Raw genomic sequence first — 23970 nt, forward strand, 5'->3', positions numbered from 1 at the left:
TGACGGGTCCAGGGAATGGAAGAATGAAGCTGCTGGTTTTGTCATCAGGGAGAAAAACCTCTGAACACAGCTGCCAGCCAAACGTCTTAGACGCTGCAGTTAAAACCGAAAAGAAGAAAACAATTTTTAAAAGTGAATGGTGCTCTTTGACATCATTCATCCAGGGAAATATTCTTAGGATATATAAATTTTCCTAGCATAAATAAATTTATTTATTTGTTTGTTTGTTTTGTCAAATACGTATTGGTGGTATACAAAGATATAATAATATTTATATATACTGCTCAAAAAAATAAAGGGGACACTCAAAGAACACATCCTAGATCTGAATGAATGAAATATTCTCATTGAATCTTTTGTTCTGTACAAAGCTGAATGTGCACAACAGCAGGTGAACGTGACGGTCAATCAGTGTTGCTTCCTAAGTGGACAGTTTGATTTCACAGAAATTTGATTTACTTGGAGTTATATTGTGTTGTTTAAGTGTTCCCTTTATTTTTTTGAGCAGTGCACATGATACTAATGACACAGTATTGTTAAAAAAGTGTATTGATTTGTATATTGAAAAATGAATAAATAAAATAAATAAGAATAAAAATAAAATAGGGGGTGGTTTAAAAGGGTCTGTCTTGAAGCACTTCTGATTTTTCTGCGAAATAAGACACTCGAAGGTGATGGATGCGAAATTTCCTAGTTAGCTCACCTTCTTCACTGGTGCACAGTTCAGTTTGGCCCGGGGAATGGTCAATGGTTTTCATTTTCTCCTTTGCAGTAATGTAGATTTCAGAGCTATAAAAGAGGGAGAGAATCAGAATTCTGACAATGCAGCTCACTGAGCAGTTGTGATACACAGGAATCACCAAAACTATTTTGTGTGATTATTTGGCTCAAAGTTCCAATTTATTAGCAGAGCCATGGTGGCACATGAATCTGAAGTCCCGGGGGTTTCTCCACCCAGTTGAAAGTCAAGCCCTTGTCCCCACATCCCCAAGTCCATCACGCTGACCAATTTTCAACTGCCAACCTGGCAAGAATCTACCCATCTCCTTCTGTGCAGGTGCAGGAGTGCAAAGGGAAAGGCAGACCTTGACTATCTAGAAAGGATTTGCTATGGTTACTTACAGACAATTCCCCCTCCTAAATTCTTACAGTGAAGAATGCACATTAAAACACTATAAAGCGTTGAAGGCCAAATACCCCAACTAAAATGGCTTCGGTCTCACATCTAGATTGATTCCTGTAACATAAAAAAAATTGAGCCAAATTGCTGAATTGGGCCAAAACCCATCAAGTCCAGCATTCTGTGTCACACAGTGGCCCACCAATTGTCCATGGGGATCTTGAGCAGAAAGAGAAGGCAAAATCCTCCTTTCCCTTGACCCTCAACAAACGACACTTAGACATCCGTTTCAATAACCTCCTATGATACACTTGGCATCCATGAATCTGTCTAATCCTGTCTTGAAGCGATCCAGACTGACAGCTGTCATGATCTATTCTGGGAGTGAATTCCATAAACCAACAACCCTCCAGGTGAAGAAATATTTAGAAACATAGAAACATAGAAGACTGATGGCAGAAAAAGACCTCATGATCCATCTAGTCTGCCCTTATACTATTTTCCGTATTTTATCTTATGATGGATCTATGTTTATCCCAGGCATGTTTAAATTCAGTTACTGTGGATTTACCAACCACGTCTGCTGGAAGTTTGTTCCAAGGATCGTACTACTCTTTCAGTAAAATAATATTTTCTCATGTTGCTTTTGATCTTTCCCCCAACTAACTTCAGATTGTGTCCCCTTGTTCTCTTTATTTGTCCTCACTTCCTTACTTATGAGCTTTAGGGAGGGCCCACTCGTTCTAGTATTGTGTGATAAAGAATTTTTTTCTATCCACCTTTTCTACCCCATTCATGATTTTATACACTTCGATCAAGTCAACTCTTAAACACGGCTGTAGGGACCAAGGCGTTGCAACCTGGTTTCGTAAGGGAGGTGCTTCATTTCTTTGATCATACTACTTCTCCTTCTCAATCTGTATAGTCTGGAGGACAGAAGGAAAAGGGGGGACATGATCGAAACATTTAAATATGTTAAAGGGTTAAATAAGGTCCAGGAGGGAAGTGTTTTTAATAGGAAAGAGAACACAAGAACAAGGGGACACAATCTGAAGTTAGTTGGGGGAAAGATCAAAGGCAACATGAGAAAATATTATTTTACTGAAAGAGTAGTAGATCCTTGGAACAAACCTCCAGCAGACGTGGTTGGTAAATCCACAGTAACTGAATTTAAACATGCCTGGGATAAACATATATCAATTGTAAGATAAAATACAGGAAATAGTATAAGGGCAGACTAGATGGACCATGAGGTCTTTTTCTGCCGTCCGTCTTCTATGTTTCTATGTTTTTTGCACCTTTTCCAGTTCCATTATATACTTCTTGAGGTGCGGTGACCAGAAGTGTACACAGACAACCCTCCAAAGCTGAATATTTTATTTTAAGCACCAATTCCCATCACCGCAAAACTCCCTGCATTGGCTGGGGATGAACTGAGATTCCAGAAGCATTTAACTGACCCCCACTATTTTCTGTCTGTTGTACCTGAAATGTACAATTTCCATAGCGTCTTCAGGAGTGTTCCAAAAAAACTTAAACTCTTTCCCTTTTTTCACCTGGATTCCGCCATCAAGATTGGCCGAGGATCTCAAGACCGTTGACCATTTCAAGCCAGCTTTCCCCATAATTCCTACAGTTCCCATCCAGGCAGAAATCTGTAGGATAACTCTGCCAAAACACATAGAGAAGGAGAGATTTCATTGTAAGAGTTCGATACAGGGTTTAAATGTCTTTAAAAACAAAAGAAAAAAAAAGTTGTTTTTATGTGGTTGATGGAGTCTCAGGTCTTTGAGATAATTTGTCTTCCAACCCTTCTATAGGTAGAATGTCAGGGTTACAAGTAACACCTCCTAATGAAAGAAAACTTTGAGGCTTGAGTTTCCTCAATCTTCCATTTTATTTATTTATTTATTTATTTATTCATTCATTCATTCATTCATTCATTCATTCATTCATTCATTGGATTTGTATGCCGCCCCTCTCTGGAGACTCGGGGCGGCTAACAGCAATAATAAGACAGCGTACAATAATAATCCAATACTAAAAACGATTAAAAACCCATTAATATAAAAAACCAAACATACATACAGACATACCATGCATAAAATTGTAAAGGCCTAGGGGGAAAGAGTATCTCAATTCCCCCATGCCTGGCGGCAGAGGTGGGTTTTAAGCAGCTTACGAAAGGCAAGGAGGGTGGGGGCAATTCTAATTTCTGGGGGGAGTTGGTTCCAGAGGGCCAGGGCCACCACAGAGAAGGCTCTTCCCCTGGGTCCCGCCAAGCATCATTGTTTAGTTGACGGGACCCAGAGAAGGCCAACTCTGTGGGACCTAACTGGTCGCTGGGATTCGTGCGGCAGAAGACGGTCCCGGAGATATTCTGGTCCGAAGCCATGAAGGGCTTTATAGGTCATAACCAACACTTGTGACTGGAAACCGATCGGCAACCAATGCAGACTGCGGAGTGTTGGTGTGACATGGGCATATTTAGAAAAGCCCATGATAGCTCTCACAGCTGCATTCTGCATGATCTGAAGTTTCTGAACACTTTTCAGAGGTAGCCCCATGTAGAGAGCGTTACAGTAGTCGAGCCTCGAGGTGATGAGGGCATGAGTGACTGTGAGAAGTGAGTCCCGGTCCAAATAGGGCCGCAACTGGTGCACCAGGCAGACCTGGGTAAACGCCCCCCTCACCACAGCTGAAAGATGTTTCTCTAATGAGAGCTGTGGCTTGAGGAGGACGCCCAAGTTGCGGACCCTCTCTGAGGGGGTCAGTGATTCTCCCCCCAGGGTGATGGACGGACTGCATGTTGATGGGTTAATTATTATGGTTTTCAATTAAGATTTTATAGTTTAGTTTTTATATTTTGACCTGTTGATGGTTTTTGTAATTTCATACTGTGGTAAGCTGCCCTGAGTCTTTTGGGATTGGGCGCCATAGAAGTTGAACATGCGCGGAAGCAAAACCCCTCCACAAAAATTGCAAAATCTCTTGCGCGCAAGCGTCCTCATGTGAAATTTTGCTTTCTGAACATGCGCAGAAGCTGAATCTTGCATGGTGCATGGGTCGGGGAGACACAGATGTGTGCGCATCTCCATTTTGTGCACACCAGAGCATCTATGGAGCAGCTTACTACTGGTTGTAAGTACAAGACCAGCGGGAGTTACTCCCGGTTTGGCCCAGTTCAGCGAACCGATAGCAGCAGGAGCAGGAGGCTCCACCCACTTGCCCAGAATGCACCACCAGTAGCGATGGGATTTGGAACCCGCTACTGTACAAGACTACCTGTATTGTGTTGGAAATCATGCAAAGAATGAAGAAAACTAGTACAATGATACCTCGTCGCCTTACGAACTTAATTGGTTCCGGGACGAGGTCTGTAAGGTGAAAAGTTGGTAAGATGAAACAATGTTTCCCATAGGAATCAATGGAATTAATGTGTGCAAGCCCAAAACTCACCCCTTTTGCCAGCCGAAGCGCCTGATTTTGCGCTGCTGGGATTCTCCTGAGGCTCCCCTCCATGGAAAACCCCACCTCTGGACTTCCGTGTTTTTGTGATGTTGCAGGGGAATCCCAGCAGGGGAATCTCAGCAGCACAAAAACGGGTGCTTCGCTGGCAACGGAAGTCCGGAGGTGGGGGTTTCCCAGCGAGGGGAAGCCTCAGCAAAATTGCAGCATCGCAAAAACACGGAAGTCCTCGAAACCCCACCTCCGGACTTCTGTGTTTTTGTGATGCTGCAATTTCGCTGAGGCTCCCCTCACTGGGAAACCCCCACCTCCGGACTTCCATTTTCAGCGAAGTGTCCGTTTTTGCGCTGCTGGGATGCCCCCGCAGCATCGCAAAAACACGGAAGTCCGGAGGTGGGGTTTCCCATGGAGGAGAGCCTCAGGGGAATCCCAGCAGTGCAAAAACGGGCGCTTCGCTGGCAACGGAAGTCCAGAGGCGGGGCATCCCAATGGCTTGGGTTTGTAAGGTGAAAATAGTTTGGAAGAAGAGGCAAAAAATCTTAAACCCCAGGTTTGTATCTCGAAAAGTTTGTATGACGAGGGGTTTGTAAGACGAGGTATCACTGTATTTGGAAAGAGAATGTGGCTCTGGGAACTGACTACCTTGGCTTGAGGTAGCCATTGACGAAAAAATCATTGTGTTTCTTGAAGTCTGTGTCTCCTCTGGCAGTCAGATTGACAGCTGCTGAAGCATTAAAACCGAGAAGGACAGGAAACCCCGAGAAGGTTGGAAACAGCACTTCTTCTGTTGCCAGACTCAACCTTTTATTCCACTGGACCTCTTGGCCCTGTTGGGAAGATGTTAAAGATGATGACAAGTCTACAAAACCGTGGCAGGGCCTCATGGATCTTAAGGGCAGACTAGATGGACCATGAGGTCTTTTTCTGCCGTCAGTCTTCTTTTTTTTTTTGTAATTTTTTTTAAATTACATATACAGTGTTCCCTCGATTTTCGCGGGGGATGTGTTCCGAGACCGCCCGCGAAAGTCAAATTTCCACGAAGTAGAGATGCGGAAGTAAATACACCATTTTTGGCTATGAACAGTATCACAAGCCTTCCCTTAACTCTTTAAACCCCTAAAGTGCAATTTCCCATTCCCTTAGCAACCATTTAGATCATTACTCACCATGTTTATTTATTAAAGTTTATTTTAAAAAATATTTATTAAAGTCAGATGAAAGTTTGGCAATGACATATGATGTCATCGGGCGGGAAAAACCGTGGTATAGGGAAAAAACCCGCAAAGTATTTTTTAATTAATATTTTTGAAAAACCGTGGTATAGACTTTTCGCGAAGTTCAAAGCCGTGAAAATCGAGGGAACACTGTATACACATTTACACAAATAAAATAAATGGTATAAATCATGGATTGAAACAATGCCAAATTAACACATACTAACAAACAGACAAACAAACAAAAAAATAAAATAATTCTAATAATATGATTAATTACTTATTTAGGTACACTAAACAATAATGACAATAACAATTAACATATAACATAATATATAATATTTATACTTAAATTCCCTTGAGGGGGTAAGTTATACATCATCATATAGGTTTAAATTATCTTCTGGTGAAGTATATCATAACATCCGTATCTACCATTTTCTCTTTTAGGTTATCCAGACGCATTAACACTCAAATTAAAAAACAAAGAAGAATCCGATCATTATAAAACTTGGAAACACTTCTATAATTTTATGTACGTTGAGAGCATATGCACCAAGACAAATTCCTTGTGTGTCCAATCACACTTGGCCAATAAAATTCTATTCTATTCTATTCTATTCTAATTGGTTTAAGAGAAGAAACAAAAACTCAAATTGAAATACAACAATAATAATACTTTATATCCTTTTTTATTTGATATGACAAATCACAAAAGATCTATATACAGTAATTTTTTAGGGAAGTTTTGTATGAATTTAAATAAATTAAATATGAATGAATGAAGGCGGTTAAGAAAATAAAAATGATTTTTTTAAAAATCTGCCGTCAGTCTTCTATGTTTCTATGTTAATTTCATTCTTTAAATCTTGAATTTTAATTTAATCCCTTTAATTTCTAATCATTTAGCAATGATTGCACTAATCACCGTTCTTTTCAAGGGTGGGTTCTACTTACCTTCCACGCCTGTTTGCATCGTGATGGAAAAACATGCCTTGAGCACACATCATTTCCAATAAATGATCCTCTGCACATGCTCAGAAGCCTTTTTGCACGTACAGAGGGGGGTTTTTTTGCAATCCGCGGTGACCAGAGTACCGATTTGGGGGCATGGACCGCCAGTCATCGTTGGCGGTTTGGTGAGCGGTACCAAATTTCCTCTACCGGTTCTAAAGAACCAGTCCGAACCACCAGCAACCCACCCCTGGTTCTCTTACCTTCAAAACTTTCATCATTAATTCCGCCAGGTTCAAATAGAAACGTTTTGCTTGGCTTCTGACATCACCGCAGTCGAGAATCATCAGTTCATTTCCAAAGATTTTGAGGCTAACTTGGCATTTGGGCTTCTTCTTTTTCCCCAGTTTTTGGGTGAACTGAAGCATAAGCAGAAAGAAAGAGAGAGATAAGTGTAATAGTAGAAAATTAATAAAAGTTAAATTGCAAAAAAAATGGAGCTAGCCAGAGGCAACTGTTGGAGAGCTGATAACTGATTGCTATCAAGGCTCAGTGGAGACATGATAGCAGTCTTCCAATACTTGAAGGACTGTCATAAGGAAAAGGTCATTGGTTTATTCTCCGTACTACCTGAGAACAGGACAAAAAAAGCAACAGACCAAAGATGGACAGTCAAATTGGATCTTTTTTTTCAACTTCAGAGCTATAATTGGGTGGCTTAAAAGTTCAACAAATTATATAAGTAGAATAAAGTCTCATCCTACTTATTAGTCCTGTCTGACATCTTCTCAAATTTTTCCTGCTCTCCTTTAATGTGAAACAACCTAATCCTCCCAAGACAATATCTATGGATGACACATCAACGTACCTTTTTCACAAAATCATTAATCTTATGGTATTGTCCGTGTGGACAATCACTTTCTGTTCTCGGTGCAGTTTTATTTCCTTTAGGTAGGTGATTTTCCAAATTGGATTGCTTGGCTGATGGCTTATTTTGAGGAATCTTGTTTACCATCTGTATTGGAGATTCTGGCTTAACATGCCTTCCTTTGGTGTCTTGAAAGTCCAAAAATGTCCGGACAATATTTTCCATATTCTCCAATCTGACTCCAACCTAAAAAAAAATAAAAATGGTTGTACAGTGGTATCTCTACCTAAGAACGCCTCTACTTACAAACTTTTCTAGATAAGAACCGGGTGTTCAAGATTTTTTTGGCTCTTCTCAAGAACCATTTTCTACTTACAAACCCAGGCCTCTGAAACTGTAAATGGAAAAAGGCAGGGAGAAGCCTCTGTGAGGCCTCTCTAGGAATATCCTGGGTGGAAACAGGGCCAGAAGAGGCAGGGAGAAGCCTCCGTGGGGCCTCTCTTAGGAATCTCCTGGGAGGAAACAGGGCCTCCACCCTCCCTGTTGTTTCCTCAATTGCACACATTATTTGCTTTTACATTGATTCTTAGGGGAAAATTTGCTTCTTCTTACAAACTTTTCTACTGAAGAACTGGTCACGGAATGAATTAAGTTCATAAGTAGAGGTACCACTGTATAATATTTAGAAGGCTGCAGGTTCAGACATTCTGCTGTCTCAACTAAAGAACTATATTGGCTTTCTTTGTAAAAAAAAACAACAACCCTAAATGCTTGGTAGACCAGTTACCTGCTTGCTTCCTTCCATATTTTGCAACCCTAGCTGACCAGTGGTGAGTTGGAAATAACTTTGCTACCGGTTCATGCATGCATTGGCTGATGCTTCTGAACATGTGCAGAAGCATCTCAGGTGGATGGGTGGTACTTCCCACTGCCAGCACTACTGGTTCCAAGAACCAATCAGAAGCAGGAGCAACCCGTCACTGTAGCTGACCCCATCAAATGAGAAGGATCATCAATGAAAGGGTTTATTCAATAGTAATGTGACATTGGTTGAATGCTTTTCTTTCAGCACCTAAACTATTGGTTCCAAAGTTTTCTAATGCCGCGATCCCTTAATACAGTCCCTAATAAGGATGATGATAATAATAATAATAATAACAACAATAATAACAACAATAATAATAACAATAATAATAACAATAATAATAACAATAACAATAATAATAATAATAATAATAATAATAATAATAATAATAATAACTGAATTCTGAAGCATAACAGACATTGTGATCGTGGAGAAAAAGAAAGTATGGATCATCGACATTGAAATCCCAGGGGACAGCAGAATTGAGGAGAAGCAGCTAGAGAAATTAGTGAAATACGAAGATCTAAAAATCGAGCTGCAACGACTCTGGCATAAGCCAGTGAAAGTGGTCCCAATGGTACTTGGCACGCTGGGCGCAGTGCCAAAGGATCTCAGCGGACATTTGAAAACCATTGGAACTGACAAAATCTCCATCTGTCAATTGCAAAAGGCCACTTTACTGGGATCGGCAAACATAATTCGCCGCTACATCACGCAGTCCTAGGTGCTTGGGAAGCGCCCGACTGGTGATGAAATACGAAATCCAGCATAGTGATCTCGTTTACTGTGTTGTACTGACATAATAATAATAATAATAATAATAATAATAATAATAATAATAATAATAATAATAATAATAATTTATTAGATTTGTATGCCGCCCCTCTCCAAGGACTTGGAGCGGCTCATGTAGTGGTGACCCTCAACCATAAGTCTAGTGCCAATTCTCCCAACAGAGCTTTAAGCTGATTGGTAGGAAGGTCAGAGGGACACCCCCAGTGTAAATGCCTGATTGGTCAGATTTTAAAAATATGTTCCAAGGCGCCAGAATAGAAGCCTTAGTTCCTAACCCCAGTGGAAATTCGTCTTTTCCCATGGTCTTAAGTGACCCTTGTGAAATAGTTGTTCGACCCCCCCAAAAGGATCCCGACCCCCAGATTGAGAGCCACTGATCTAAAGGAATTTTTTTTTATTTTAGGAAACCTTTAGAACGATTGAAAAACAAACTGAGAATTCAATAGTTTTAATAGTTATTTTGATTTTATGCTTCATGTTTATTAGTATCATCAGTACACAAATTACTATAATTGGTACTCATTTGTCTTTTGGTGCTATTATTATCACTTTGTATTGGCTAGTGTGATATGTTACATTAAAGTGTTGACTGATAATTGTTCAGGAGACAGCTGCATGAATAAACACTTGCCATACACCCATTATCGACAAGAAGAACACTGCCTGATTCCAGAAGAGCAGTTAAAGATAAATTAGGAGCAATTCTGCCTTATGTTTTTCTCTTCAGAGATAAATCAGTGCTAATGGGAAGAACTATTAATTGATTGATTGGTTGATTGGATTTATATGCCACCCCTTTCCAAAGACTCATAGAAACATAGAAGTCTGACGGCACAAAAAGACCTCATGGTCCATCTAGTCTGCCCTTATACTATTTTCTGTATTTTATCTTAGGATGGATATATGTTTATCCCAGGCATGTTTAAATTCAGTTACTGTGGATTTACCAACCACGTCTGCTGGAAGTTTGTTCCAAGGATCTACTACTCTTCCAGTAAAATAATATTTTCTCATGTTGCTTTTGATCTTTCCCCCAACTAACTTCAGATTGTGTCCCCTTGTTCTTGTGTTCACTTTCCTATTAAAAACACTTCCCTCCTGGGCCTTATTTAACCCTTTAACATATTTCAATGTTTCGATCATGTCCCCCCTTTTCCTTCTGTCCTCCAGACTATACAGATTGAGTTCATTAAGTCTTTCCTGATACGTTTTGTGCTTAAGACCCTCCAACATTCTTGTAGCCTGTTTTTGGACCCGTTCAATTTTGTCAATATCTTTTTGTAGGTGAGGTCTCCAGAACTGATTGATTGATTGGTTGATTGGATTTATATGCCACCCCTTTCCAAAGACTCATAGAAACATAGAAGTCTGACGGCACAAAAAGACCTCATGGTCCATCTAGTATTCCAAATGTGGTCTCACCAGCGCTCTATACAGCGGGATTACAATCTCCCTCTTCCTGCTTGTTATACCTCTAGCTATGCAGCCAAGCATCCTACTTGCTTTCCCTACCGCCTGACTGCACTGTTCACCCATTTTGAGACTGTCAGAAATCACTACCCCTAAATCCTTTTCTTCTGAAGTTTTTGCTAACACAGAACTGCCACAGACTCAGAGTTTAACTTCTAGTTAACTAGTTAAACTCGAAGTTTAATTGGTTTAAATTCTTTTTTTTCCAGATCGTTTGCTGAAATTCTTGCAAACTACCAATTCACCTTCTTAGAAAGACTCTGTTATGAGTCTAGCCTGGGGGGGCGGATTACTCTTGACCTGAATTCATGGACTTTATTTATTTATGAAAATTTATATAGCTGCTCACTTACTCTCAGTGACTCTGGGTGGCTTAGAATTCTTTATTGGCCAAGTATGGTTAGACACACAAGGATTTTGTCTTTGGTGCCTATGCTCTCAGTATACGTAAAAGAAAAGATACGTTTGTCAAGAATCATGAGCTACAACACTCAATGATTGTCATAGGGTACAAATAAGCAATCATGGAAACAATCTATATAATACTGGCTTACAGTATATTTTCAATACATCCATTATTATTATTATTATTATTATTATTATTATTATTATTATTATTTATTTATTTATTAGATTTGTATGCCGCCCCTTTCCGTAGACTCGGGGCGGCTCACAATACAATAAAAACAATTTATAACACATCTAATAATTTACAATATAAAATATTAAAAACCCCATTATTAAACAGACATACACACAAGCATACCATACATAAATTGTATAGGCCCGGGGGAGATATCTCAGTTCCCCCATGCCTGACAACAAAGGTGGGTTTTAAGGAGTTTGCAAAAGGCGAGGGGGTTAGGGGCAGTTCTAATCTCTGGGGGGAGCTGGTTCCAGAGAGTCAGGGCCGCCACAGAGAAGGCTCTTCCCCTGGGGCCTGCCAAATGACATTGTTTAGTTGACGGGACCCAGAGAAGGCCCACTCTGTGGGACCTGATCGGTCGCTGGGATTCGTGCGGCAGAAGGCGGTCTCGGAGATATTCTGGTCCAATGCCATGAAGGGCTTTAAAGGACATAACCAACACTTTGAATTGTGACCGGAAATTGATCGGCAACCAATGCAGACTGCGGAGTGTTGGTGTAACATGGGCATACTTAGGGAAGCCCATGACTGCTCTCGCAGCTGCATTCTGCACGATCTGAAGTTTCCGAACACTTTTCAAAGGTAGCCCCATGTAGAGAGCATTACAGTAGTCGAACCTCGAGGTGATGAGGGCATGAGTGACTGTGAGTAGTGAGTCCCAGTCCAAATAGGGCCGCAACTGGTGCACCATGCGAACCTGGGCAAACGCCCCCCCATATGTAGTAAGGAAACTAATTTTCCAGCTATTGGGAAATGACCACAACAAAACACAATAGATTCCTCTTAAGATATTTATGAACTGGGGGAGCCCATGGTAACAAGGCCAGCCAATGAATAGGCATAGCCACTAAGCCAGCCAATAGGAGCTAACCACTTCTGAGTCTGCGCAGAGAATCGAAACTGGAATTTAAACTTAAGGCTGGGTGTGGCTCCTCTCCTCTCTGTGCTGCTCTGCTGAAATGAAGCCAACTCTGCTGCTTGTGTTTACTTGAAGAAATAATGTGCTAATGGTATTGTAAAGTCACCTGTTATTACGTTTATAAAGAAGTAATTGAATCCAGCGGAATCAATCATCTGTGTGTGCTTCTGGTTTTTATTTTGCAACATACTCTAATAATTCCACATATGTAAGATGGAATTGATGGATGGAAATGTGCTTCAATATTGAAAATAAGACAGACTTTTTACTTTATCCGAAGAAAGGAAGGTAGCAAAGCTTTTGATGTCTGTTGGGTAAAAACCAACCAGCTGTTCTTGTTTTCTGTTTATCTAGATGGACATGGGTGAGCAGTGGGTGAGCAGTGTGGTCGGGCGGTAGGAAAAGCAAGTAGGATGCTTGGCTGCATAGCTAGAGGTATAACAAGCAGGAAGAGGGAGATTGTGATCCCCTTATATAGAGCGCTGGTGAGACCACATTTGGAGTACTGTGTTCAGTTCTGGAGACCTCATCTACAAAAAGATATTGACAAAATTGAACGGGTCCAAAGACGGGCTACAAGAATGGTGGAAGGTCTTAAGCATAAAATGTATCAGGAAAGACTTCATGAACTCAATCTGTATAGTCTGGAGGACAGAAGGAAAAGGGGGGACATGATCGAAACATTGAAATATGTTAAAGGGTTAAATAAGGCCCAGGAGGGAAGTGTTTTTAATAGGAAAGTGAACACAAGAACAAGGGGACACAATCTGAAGTTAGTTGGGGGAAAGATCAAAAGCAACATGAGAAAATATTATTTTACTGGAAGAGTAGTAGATCCTTGGAACAAACTTCCAGCAGACGTGGTTGGTAAATCCACAGTAACTGAATTTAAACATGCCTGGGATAAACATATATCCATTGTAAGATAAAATACAGGAAATAGTATAAGGGCAGACTAGATGGACCATGAGGTCTTTTTCTGCCGTCAGTCTTCTATGTTTCTATGTTTCTATGACATCATCCTGGTGATTTTGGTTATGGTTGGATCAATGATTTGGGATAAAGAAGTTTCTTCTGTTCCAAAGAATACAAATCTGGATTCCTGCATGTGTCAAATTTACCTGCAGCATTATGCTTAATAATTGACTCGTGTGTCTTTCAGGTCACTTGCCTCTAAGAGGTTGATAGCCCGTCCCAGCAGATGGATTGTGAAATTGGTCAGGATCAAACGTGGGATAAAAGAAGCAGTTGAGAAGATGACCTGAGCCTCAGCATTTCCACTGGCCATCGCTGGAATGGAAAGAGTTGCCGAAACACATCAGTTAGAAGGAAAAAAAGGGTCCAACTGTGTATACAACAGATATACAGTGATCCCTCGATTATCGCGAAGGTTCCGTTCCAAGACCCCTCACGATAATAGATTTTTCGTGATGTAGGGTTGCGGAAGTAAAAACACCATCTGCGCATGCGCACCTTTTTTTTATGGCCGCGCATGCGCAGATGGTGGAGTTTGCATGGGCGTCGGGGAAGACCCAGGGAAGGTTCCTTCGGCTGCCCAGCAGCTGATCTGCTCGGCAGCACAGCGAGGAGCCGAATCGGGGTTTCCCCTTTGCGTGGGCGGCGGGGAAACCCCGATCTTCGTCTGCTCGCTGCTGCTGCGGCCGCCCAGCAGCTGATCTGCTCGGCAGCGCAGCGAGGAGCCGAATCGGGGTTTCCCCTTTGCGTGGGCGGCGGGGAAACCCCGATCTTCGTCTGCTCGCTGCTGCTGAGGCCGCCCAGCAGCTGATCTGCTTGGCAGCGCAGCGAGGAGCCGAATCGGGGTTTCCCCTTTGCGTGGGCGGCGGGGAAACCCCGATCTTCATCTGCTCGCTGCTGCTGCGGCCGCCCAGCAGCTGATCTGCTCGGCAGCGCAGCAGCAGCGAGCAGACGAAGATCGGGGTTTCCCCGCCGCCCACGCAAAGGGGAAACCCCGATTCGGCTCCTTGCTGCGCTGCCGAGCAGATCAGCTGCTGGGTGGCCGAAGGAACCTTCCCTGGGTCTTCCTCGCTGATGCCCCCGCTCGCCCGCCCGCCCGCCCGCCAGCCGCCAGCAAGAGGGAGAGAGATAGAGAAAGAGAGAGAAGGAAAGAAAGAGATGAGAGAGGGAGGAAGAGAGTGTGAGAGAGGAAGAAGCAAGATAGAGAAAGAGAGAGAGAAAGAAAGATGAGAAAGGAAGAGAGTGACGTCATCGGGTGGGAAAAATCGCGATATAGCGTTTCGCGAAGAACGAGATCGCGAAAATCGAGGGATCACTGTACCACATTTCCCTGAAAATAAGCCCCAACTGGAAAATAAGCCCTAGCACGATTTTTTTCAGGGTGCTCATCATATAAGCCCTATCCCAAAGTGATATTGAAGCACTTTCTAAGTGCAGGTCACTGAAATGGTTAGCCAAGAACAAAACAGCCTTTCAACTAGAAAAATACCTGACAATGGGTCTGACCCAATACCATAGAACAGCACTCACTAGAGCAAGATTTGAGCAGTTAGATTCTATGGTCAAATATGGACGATTCCACCAAGTACCATATTTTGAGAGAACATGCATTTGCGGTGCACCAGAAATAGAAGACATTGCACATGTGCTACTCAATTGTAAACTATACTCCTCAGTAAGACCTCAGTATTTACAGCCCCTACTTGACAAAATCATACACTGGGACTGTAATAAACAATTATCATATTTTCTTCAGGGTACAAATATATATGTAGTTTCTAGAACCGCTAAGTTTATAGTCAGGGCTGTTCAGATGAGAATACGTTTAATAGAACATATTGGGGTGGCATGCAAAGGAGTTGAACTTACTTAAGAATATTTTATAACAGTATCTTAGATTTGTTTAATATAATCCTTTGCATGAGTTATATTCTCATGTTTTACTACTCAATTTTAGCTTATTATACTGCATTTTAACTTATTATTTATTCAAATTCCCTCTATTTTAGCCAATTTTATTGTATTTTAACCAATCACAGTTTTATGACGACCGATGTGGTCCTTTTTCTCGCTTTGATATGGTCGATTGACTAATCAAATAAAGTTGATATTGATATTGATATAAGCCCTATCCCCCCCCCAAATAAAACCTAGTTAAGATCGTCAGCCAGATGGAGGTATTTAGTACTGTATTTCCCTGAAAATAAGATCTAATTGGAAAATAAGCCCTAATGCATCTTTTGGAGCAAAACTTAATATAAAACATGTGTCAACTTACGAAGCTTTCCCGACCTGCTCGCAAGTTGCCCTAGGCAGGGGGATGGGGGGAATTGAGCATCAAGGAATTTGCACTTCGGTCAAAACAACGCACATCCTAGCCAGCCAAAGTCAAGGCCATCTCCACAGAAACCGGAGGAAGTGACTTCTACGACCTGCAAAATTGCTTTGTTGAGGAATGTGACTGATGACACACCTTGGTGAAGGGGGAAACAGGGTCAGAGGCAAGATGCAAACTGTGTAGGGTCAGAGCTAGCTTCACTAGGTCTGTGCCGACATGTCGTTCCTAATAAACAACTGGATTTTCCCTGAAAGCTGGCTTGAGGCTCCTGCTTTTATTAAGGCATTGGTTGGAACCCTAACAACATGGTCTTGTTTTGGGGGAAACACAGTATATATCTGGCCTTTGTGTCCTGATCAATGCAGGACACATTCTAGACACATTCGTGGCAGTGTGATGGAACACAATTAATGTGGTTAGTTTCTGGGCAAGATTTGTTTAACTTGTCGATATTTTAACCTTTATTTTATATTTTAAACTTGACGTTGCATTTTATGCCCTATTTTAACTGTGATGCTTCTGACACATGTAAACAAACTGTGCATCTTGATTATACAGGTTCACATTTCAGATGTGTCATGGAGCCATTACATAACTGTGTTTTCTACACAGGTAGAACACACCTGTATTTAAAAAGGTTCTAAACATTCAGAAATAACATTCAGATTCTACAGAGAAAGATGACCACATTTTTTTATAAACTGAAAAAAGCTCTACAGATAATTTCAGATGTCTGAAAAAATGTGACTCAAGCAATAAATTATTGATCATTATGTATTGCCCAAGGCTTAAGAGTTAATGCATAAAAACATATAATTATACATATATTAACGGCAGCGAGAATAACCTTTGCACAGCAATGGATAAGTGAAGTTACCTCTAAAGATGAAGTGGTAATTGAAAAATTTATTGAATGTGCAGAGATGGACATGATGACAACAAGGTTAAAAGGGCAGGAAGAATCAGAGTATTATATAATATAGGACAAATTCTACAACTGGTTAGAAAAAAGAAACAATCTATGAAACTAAATGATATGCAAATGGAAATGAAGCAATAAAGTGAATGTAACTCAATAATATAAATAATACAATACAATATCAACTTTATTTGATTAGTCAATCGACCATATCAAAGCGAGAAAAAGGACCACATCGGTCGTCATAAAACTAACACTGGCTAAAATACAATAAAATTGGCTGAAATAGAGGGAATTTGAATAAATAATAAGTTAAAATGCAGTATAATATGCTAAAATTGAGGAGTAAAACATGAGAATATAACTCGTGCAAAGGATTATATTAAACAAATCTAAGATACTGATATAAAACATTCTTAAGTGAGTTCATCTCCTTTGCATGCCACCCCAATATGTTCTATAAAACGTATTCTCATCTGAACAGCCCTGACTATAAACTTAGCGGTTCTAGAAACTACATATATATTTATACCCTGAAGAAAATATGATAATTGTTTATTACAGTCCCAGTGTATGACTTTGTCAAGGAGGGGCTGTAAATACTGAGGTCTTACTGAGGAGTATAGTTTACAATTGAGTAGCACATGTGCAATGTCTTCTATTTCTGGTGCACCGCAAATGGAAATGAAGCAATAAAGTGAATGTAACTCAATAATATAAATAAGAGATAAGTATGGTATGCATAGGATGTCTTGCAAATGTTGTAAATGTATTTGAAATAGGATTTAAATCTCCGAAAACAACTTCTGACAAAGAGGAGGGAGGTATAGAACCCCCTTTTTTATGTTCTATGTTTGTTTTGTCTTTTGTACTGTCACTGTGCAAAAAGTTTAATTTAAAAAAAAGAAAGAAGAAAGAAAAGAAAAAAGAGTTAATGCATAAAACCCCAAGGACTTAATATTCATTCATTCTTCTTATAACAAGGTGCTTAATGCATTTAGCTACCTGAGTGGAAGGTGACATCTGTGTAGGAAGAAAATTTCCATGTTTCCCAGTCAAATTCCTTGACAATGATGTTTTCCGGAAGAGAGTTCCTAAGATGTTGTTTTAGTGGGTCGTCTGTTCTCAAGAGCTCTGAAAGGTGACTCCAGACAAAAGAGCCCACTCAAAAAGTATATATACAGACACACACACACAAACAACAGCAAAAAACAAAAACAAATACAAAAAACAGTTCAATTATTGGGAAAACAGAAGTTAAACCCAATGTGGCATGCAGCAAAATTCCCCTTAATTTGATGACTTCAGTGATGTTTAATTACTATAGTTACTTTCATTATGCAAAAATCTAAAATGTTATGGCCAGATTCTTACATCGGAATAATCCATCATCTATTTTGATTATCTGAATATTCGGGACAAGCTCAGGCACTGCTCTTCATCAATAGTGATGGGCAAACCCAACGGTGTTCGGGTTCGGCAAGTTCGGCCGAATTTTATGCAAAATTCGGCCGAATCCGAACCCGAACTCGAACCCGAATGGGGAATCCCTCCCATGAAGATATTCCGGGGGCGGAGCTTTGACATCACCAGCAGGTTGCTAAGGACACCAAGGTGATCACTTCCTGAATTCCATGGAATCCCGGAAGTGATCACCTTGGCGTCCTTAGCAACCTGCCGGTGACATCAAAGCTCCGAACGCCGAACACGACCCTGAACTTTGCCCGAAGTTTGGAAAAATTTCAGGTTCGTGTTCGGCATACCAAACACCGCAAAATTCGGTACGGACCCGAATTGTGCGGGTTCAGTTCGCCCATCACTATTCATCAATCAAAGTGTGTGGTTTGCTGTACTAAGTAAAGCCAGCAAATTGCAGATTATTCAATTGTTTAATCAAGCTGAGGTTTAACAAAGACAGGTGAACAGGCCTATAACCTATCCGCAGATGTTTTGTGCATTATACACTGCTCAAAAAAAAATAAAAGGAATACTTAAACAACAGAATATAAACCCAAGTGAATCAAACTTCTGTGAAATCAAACAGTCCACTTAGGAAGCAACACTGATTGACAATCAATTTCACATGCTGTTGTGCAAAGGGAATAGTTGTGCAAATGAAACGTTCAATGAGAATATTTAATTCATTCAGATCCAGAATGTGTTATTTGAGTGTTCCCTTTATATAATTGTTATATTATAGATAAAGAGAAGTTATTGAATCCTGCTGAATCTTGTGTGTGTGCTTTCTGGATGTGATTGCTGCTGCAAAATCTGACATGTCCTTGCAGCAAATAGCGAAAAGCCAGGACAGCTTCAGCACATTGTTGCAGCCTGATTCAGCACCAGCAGCTGATTGATGGGTGGATGGGACTCTTGGAATCCTCCCAATCAGCTGTTCCAGGCTGCAGGGATTGCCACAGATCATTGCCTCCTCTGTGCCTCACGTTTTTGGCTACATTCTGTTGTGGTTAGCTCTGCCCCAGCTCCTGCCCCAAAGAATGTGGAGGTGGATACAGGGGAAACATCAACATGTCATAGGCCTGTTTTATTGCCGACATAGTTTCCTCGGAAGAAGAAGGTGGGGGTGACTTGGAAGAGGGGGGCTTGACAGACAGCCCAGGAAGCCAATCTCCATTATCTTCGGTAGATTCGGATGATGAATTGCTAGACCCACGCATGCGTAGAGTTATGCATAGGAGAGAACAACTGAAGACATATTACAGGCGATAGAGAATCCACCTGTGGCTGGGTGGGGCTCACGTAATTATAGCAGCTATTGGCAGCGTGCAGGGTCAGCAGCATGGAGATTATCTGATCGTAGTTGTTAGGAGTCACGGAGTTTGAGAAAATAAATCCTTGTAAGTTTTTGCCACGTCTGGAACAAACAGTATTTGTGCCGAACTTCACAGTACTGGTTTATTGCTGATTTATTGCTTGCCTTGTTATCGGACTGTAACCCATTACTGCCTTGTTTATACAAGAAATCCCTTTGAATTCTAAAAGGGAGTTTTGCTTCTCTTTTGTTGAGATAAAAATCATTTACTGGACTTTTACTGTGTGTGTGTGTGTCTGTTTTGAACCAATTTCCTTTTCATTGGAGGATTGTACTAGAAGCCGGCAGAACAACATTCAGTGTATTAGACGTACCCAAAGTTCATCTTGTATTCTGAAAAATACAATAATAGCCAAGTCTTTCAGAGGCCAAGAATATTTAGGGAAAGACCTCCTCTTACCTTGGCTGGATCTCTCCTCCTGCAAAGTCCCTTTAATGTGATTAAATAAGTCTTTGCTAGGACATTTCATGGCCATAAGATACGATGCAATTCTGATCTCAACGTTCTCGTCGTAGGTTTGAAACAGATGGACCAATACAGCACGCTAACGGGAAACAATACAGGGTAAATAGAAAGTTTATCAGATGTTGGCCATATTCATTCATATCTCATTTCAATTTCCCAGGAACCCTTTTTACCCCTGTAAATGTTCCCTATTAACCTTAGTACAAGATTTTGCTAAGCCTTGATAGTCAAATGTAAACAATTCTTATTTTCTGCAGAAGAAACCAACTACTGTGTTGGCCAAGCAGTCATTATGAACACTGCATTTCATAACATGTCATTAAAGTGTACAGGTTATGCTATATTGTCTGAAAAATTACTTACTTACTTACTTACTTACTTTTATTTATTTATTTACTTATTTATATGCTGCTCAATCCAAAGCAGGAAGTTATTATTATTATTATTATTATTATTATTATTATTATTATTTATTAGATTTGTATGCCGCCCCTCTCTGAAGACTCGGGGCGGCTCACAACAGTAACAAAAACAGTATAATAATGAAACAAATCTAATAATGAAATTACATTAAAAAACTGCAACAATTAAAAACCATACAGCACATACATACCAAACATAAAATATAAGAAAGCCTGGGGGAGATGTCTTAGTTCCCCCATGCTTGGCGATATAGGTGGGTCTTGAGTAACGTGCGAAAGTCAAGGAGGGTGGGAGCCATTCTAATCTCCGGGGGGAGTTGATTCCAGAGGGTCGGAGCCGCCACAGAGAAGGCTCTTCCCCTGGGGCGTGCCAAACGACATTGTTTGGTTGACGGGACCCGGAGAAGGCCAACTCGGTGGGACCTTATCGGCCGCTGGGATTCGTGCGGTAGAAGGCGGTTCTGGAGGTATTCTGGTCCAATGCCTTGAAGGGCTTTAAAGGTCATTACCAACACTTTGAATTGTGACCGGAAACCGATCGGCAGCCAGTGCAAGCCACGGAGTGTTGTAGAAACATGGGCGAATCTAGGAAGCCCCATGATAGCTCTCTTGGCCGCATTCTGCACGATCTGAAGTTTCTGAACACTTTTCAGAGGTAGCCCCATGTAGAGAGCATTGCAGTAATCGAACCTCAAGTGATAAGGGCATGAGCGACTGTGAGCAATGACTCCCTATCTGTTGTGGTTCAGCCTGAGCCAGATCAAAGACCAGCTGCATCTCTGCTGGCTCCATGCCCGGGGGAGTCTGAGAGCGGAGGGGAGAGTTCTTTGCAGCCGGACAGTGGAGACAGCAGTCAAGAAAGTGAAGATGAAGCAAGGCCTGGGAGCCCTGGGGAAGGGCTATCTCAAGCAAGTAGCTTTGATTCTCTGGATTCCCTGGAGTCCCTGGATGACGAAGCACAAGATATCAATAGTATGCGGCAGAGACACATAGATCAAAGGAGAACTCAACTGCGTAGATATTATCAGCGCTGAATGAGGAGCACCTGGGGGTTGGGTGTGGTCCTCATTAGCAGGGAAGGGTTTATAAGGCATGAGAACCATTTCGGCAGCGTGGAGTGTTATCAAAGAGGAGTTGGTGTTATCTGCATTTTCTCTCAGCGTTTTTGTTCCTGGCTCGTGGCCCAGCAGTCTTGAAGACCGGTGGGAGGTTTGTGTCTGTTAGCTCAACAGCCTCGTTTGGCATCAAGGATCCTGTTTTTCTGTATGAACAATGGCTTTCGTGTTTCTTTTGGAGTTCCAGTGCTTTCCTGACCTGTAAGGACCTTTTCTGTTGGCTTCTTTTCTCTTTACCATTATAAAACTGTGTTTGGATTCAACCGGTGTGTCTGGCTTATCTTTTTGGGTTGGTCATAGCTTCCGGAGTGACCCAGACAGAACACTATCCAAATAGGGCCGCAACTGGTGCACCAGGCGAACCTGGGCAAACACCCTCCTTGGTTTCTATCCACTAAGCTCTAAGGATTTGGGCTTTCACGGTGGAAATCCAAACCCTGGGGTCTGAAAATCAAGGCTTAGGTCTATGTCCAATTCAAGTCCTAATTGTCTAACAATAAAACTTTGAATGGCTTCTTAAAGAACCGCGACTAAGATAACCATTGTTACCAACGTAGCATTTTAGCTCAAATCAAAAGTTAGTGAAGAAAGCAAAGCAATAGGGTGCAAACTGCACAGAACCTTAGCTAGAGGTTCTATCGAACTCCCAAGAGCGAACCCCTATTTTAACACCTAACTCGCTCCTTCTTTCTCTATCACACTAATGGTATATTTTACTCAAAATGGGATAGGCCTGTGATGGCGAACATTTTTTTCTTTGAGTGCCGAAAGCGCGTGTGCGGCACTATCGCGCATGAATGAGTGTCCACACCCATAATTCATAATTATCTCAGGGACCGCCTTCTGCTGCACGAATCCCAGCGACCAGTTAGGTCCCACAGAGTGGGTCTTCTCCGGGTCCTGTCAACTAAACAATGCCGCTTGGCGGGACCCAGGGGAAGAGCCTTCTCTGTGGCGGCCCCGGCCCTCTGGAACCAACTCCCCCCAGAGATTAGAATTGCCCCCACCCTCCTTGCCTTTCGTAAGCTACTTAAAACCCACCTCCGCCACCAGGCATGGGGGAACTGAGATACTCTTTCCCCCTAGGCCTTTACAATTTTATGCATGGTATGTCTGTATGTATGTTTGGTTTTTTATATTAATGGTTTTTAAATCATTTTTAGTATTGGATTATTACTGTACACTGTTCTATTATTGCTGTTAGTCGCCCCGAGTCTCTGGAGAGGGGCGGCATACAAATCCAATAAATAATGATGATGATGATGATGATGATGATAATAATAATAATAATAATAATAATAATAATAATAATAATAATAATAATAATCCAATGCCTGGGGAGGTTAAAACGGCTTCCCCCCACCCTTCAGAGGCCCTCTGGGGGCCAGAAACAGCCTGTATCCCAACTTCTGGTGAGCCTGGTAGGCTTGTGTTTCACCCTCCCCAGGCTCCAAAGGTTCCCTTGGAGCCAGGGGAGGGTAAAAACACCTTCTCCCATCCTCCTGGAGGCTCCCTGGAAGCCAAAAACGCCCTCCCAGAGCCTCTGTGCGAGCCAAAATCAGCTGGCCGGCACACACATGCACGTTTGAGCTGAACTAGGGCAATGGCTCATGTGCCAGCAGGTATGACTCCATGTGCCACTTGTGTCACCTGTGCCATAGGTTCACCATCACTGGGATAGGCAATCAACTCTATATCACCTACGTTGGCTGCACAGGGGATGCGCCGGAAAGCTTCAATGGCTGCCAGCCGGATTTCAGTCGGGTTGGTTTTCAGCACCGCGCAGGAACTCAGGAGCGTGGTCAAAGACGTTGCAGCCAGCCCTGCATTTCCAATCGCATTTAAGGTCAGTTCCATCTGAGAAGCCAAAGTGAAATTGAGTGAGACTTCCTGCATATAAATCTGAAAGGACAACAACCCTAAAACGAAAGAAGACCTTAACAAAAAGACAAAAAGATACTGATCAAATTGAACGGGTCCAAAGACGGGCTACAAGAATGGTGGAAGGTCTTAAGCATAAAACGTATCAGGAAAGACTTAATGAACTCAGTCTGTATAGTCTGGAGGACAGAAGGAAAAGGGGGGACATGATCGAAACATTTAAATATGTTAAAGGGTTAAATAAGGTCCAGGAGGGAAGTGTTGTTGTTTTTAAAAAAATAGAATTTATTAAATTATATACATATTTAAAAGACACACATAAACAGATCATCGTATTCTTAGTTTGTGAGTACAATTATAGATTGTCTGTTAAAGGACAATACAACATATAATTCCATCCCACCCCTACCCCTGCTGCCTCTTTGCAGCATATCTTATTATAATTTTACGGATAATCATATCAGCGAGATAATATACATATATATTTATAAATTGTACATATATTCATATCTATACTTATATCAAAATAACAATAATATCTCAGTTTAAAAAATTGTCAACAAATAAATAAAGTGACATGATCGAAACATTTAAATATGTCAAAGGGTTAAATAAGGTTCAGGAGGGAAGTGTTTTTAATAGGAAAGTGAACACAAGAATAAGGGGGCACAATCTGAGGTTAGGTGAGTGGAAAGATCAGAA

The 23970-nt window shown here is 41.4% G+C and overlaps 1 protein-coding gene across 1 annotated transcript in view; it reads right to left on the minus strand.

The window, feature by feature from the left end:
• The window catches only part of LOC139171800 (uncharacterized), a 124489-nt gene that overhangs the window by 75360 nt on the left and 25159 nt on the right, over positions 1–23970 (minus strand). Inside the window, exons 9-19 of the mRNA XM_070760233.1 lie at positions 23092–23244; positions 19785–19929; positions 17557–17715; positions 15666–15767; positions 13491–13609; positions 7625–7870; positions 7020–7175; positions 5231–5415; positions 2606–2788; positions 704–789; positions 1–93 (exon numbers count right to left, since the gene is read on the minus strand). The exon at positions 1–93 is cut by the window's left edge and continues 80 nt beyond it. Coding sequence (XP_070616334.1) covers positions 1–93; positions 704–789; positions 2606–2788; positions 5231–5415; positions 7020–7175; positions 7625–7870; positions 13491–13609; positions 15666–15767; positions 17557–17715; positions 19785–19929; positions 23092–23244 — 1627 coding nt within the window. The remainder of the gene's footprint in view (positions 94–703; positions 790–2605; positions 2789–5230; positions 5416–7019; positions 7176–7624; positions 7871–13490; positions 13610–15665; positions 15768–17556; positions 17716–19784; positions 19930–23091; positions 23245–23970) is intronic.

This window comes from Erythrolamprus reginae, chromosome 9 (genome assembly GCF_031021105.1).
Source record: "Erythrolamprus reginae isolate rEryReg1 chromosome 9, rEryReg1.hap1, whole genome shotgun sequence".
NCBI lineage: Eukaryota > Metazoa > Chordata > Lepidosauria > Squamata > Dipsadidae > Erythrolamprus > Erythrolamprus reginae.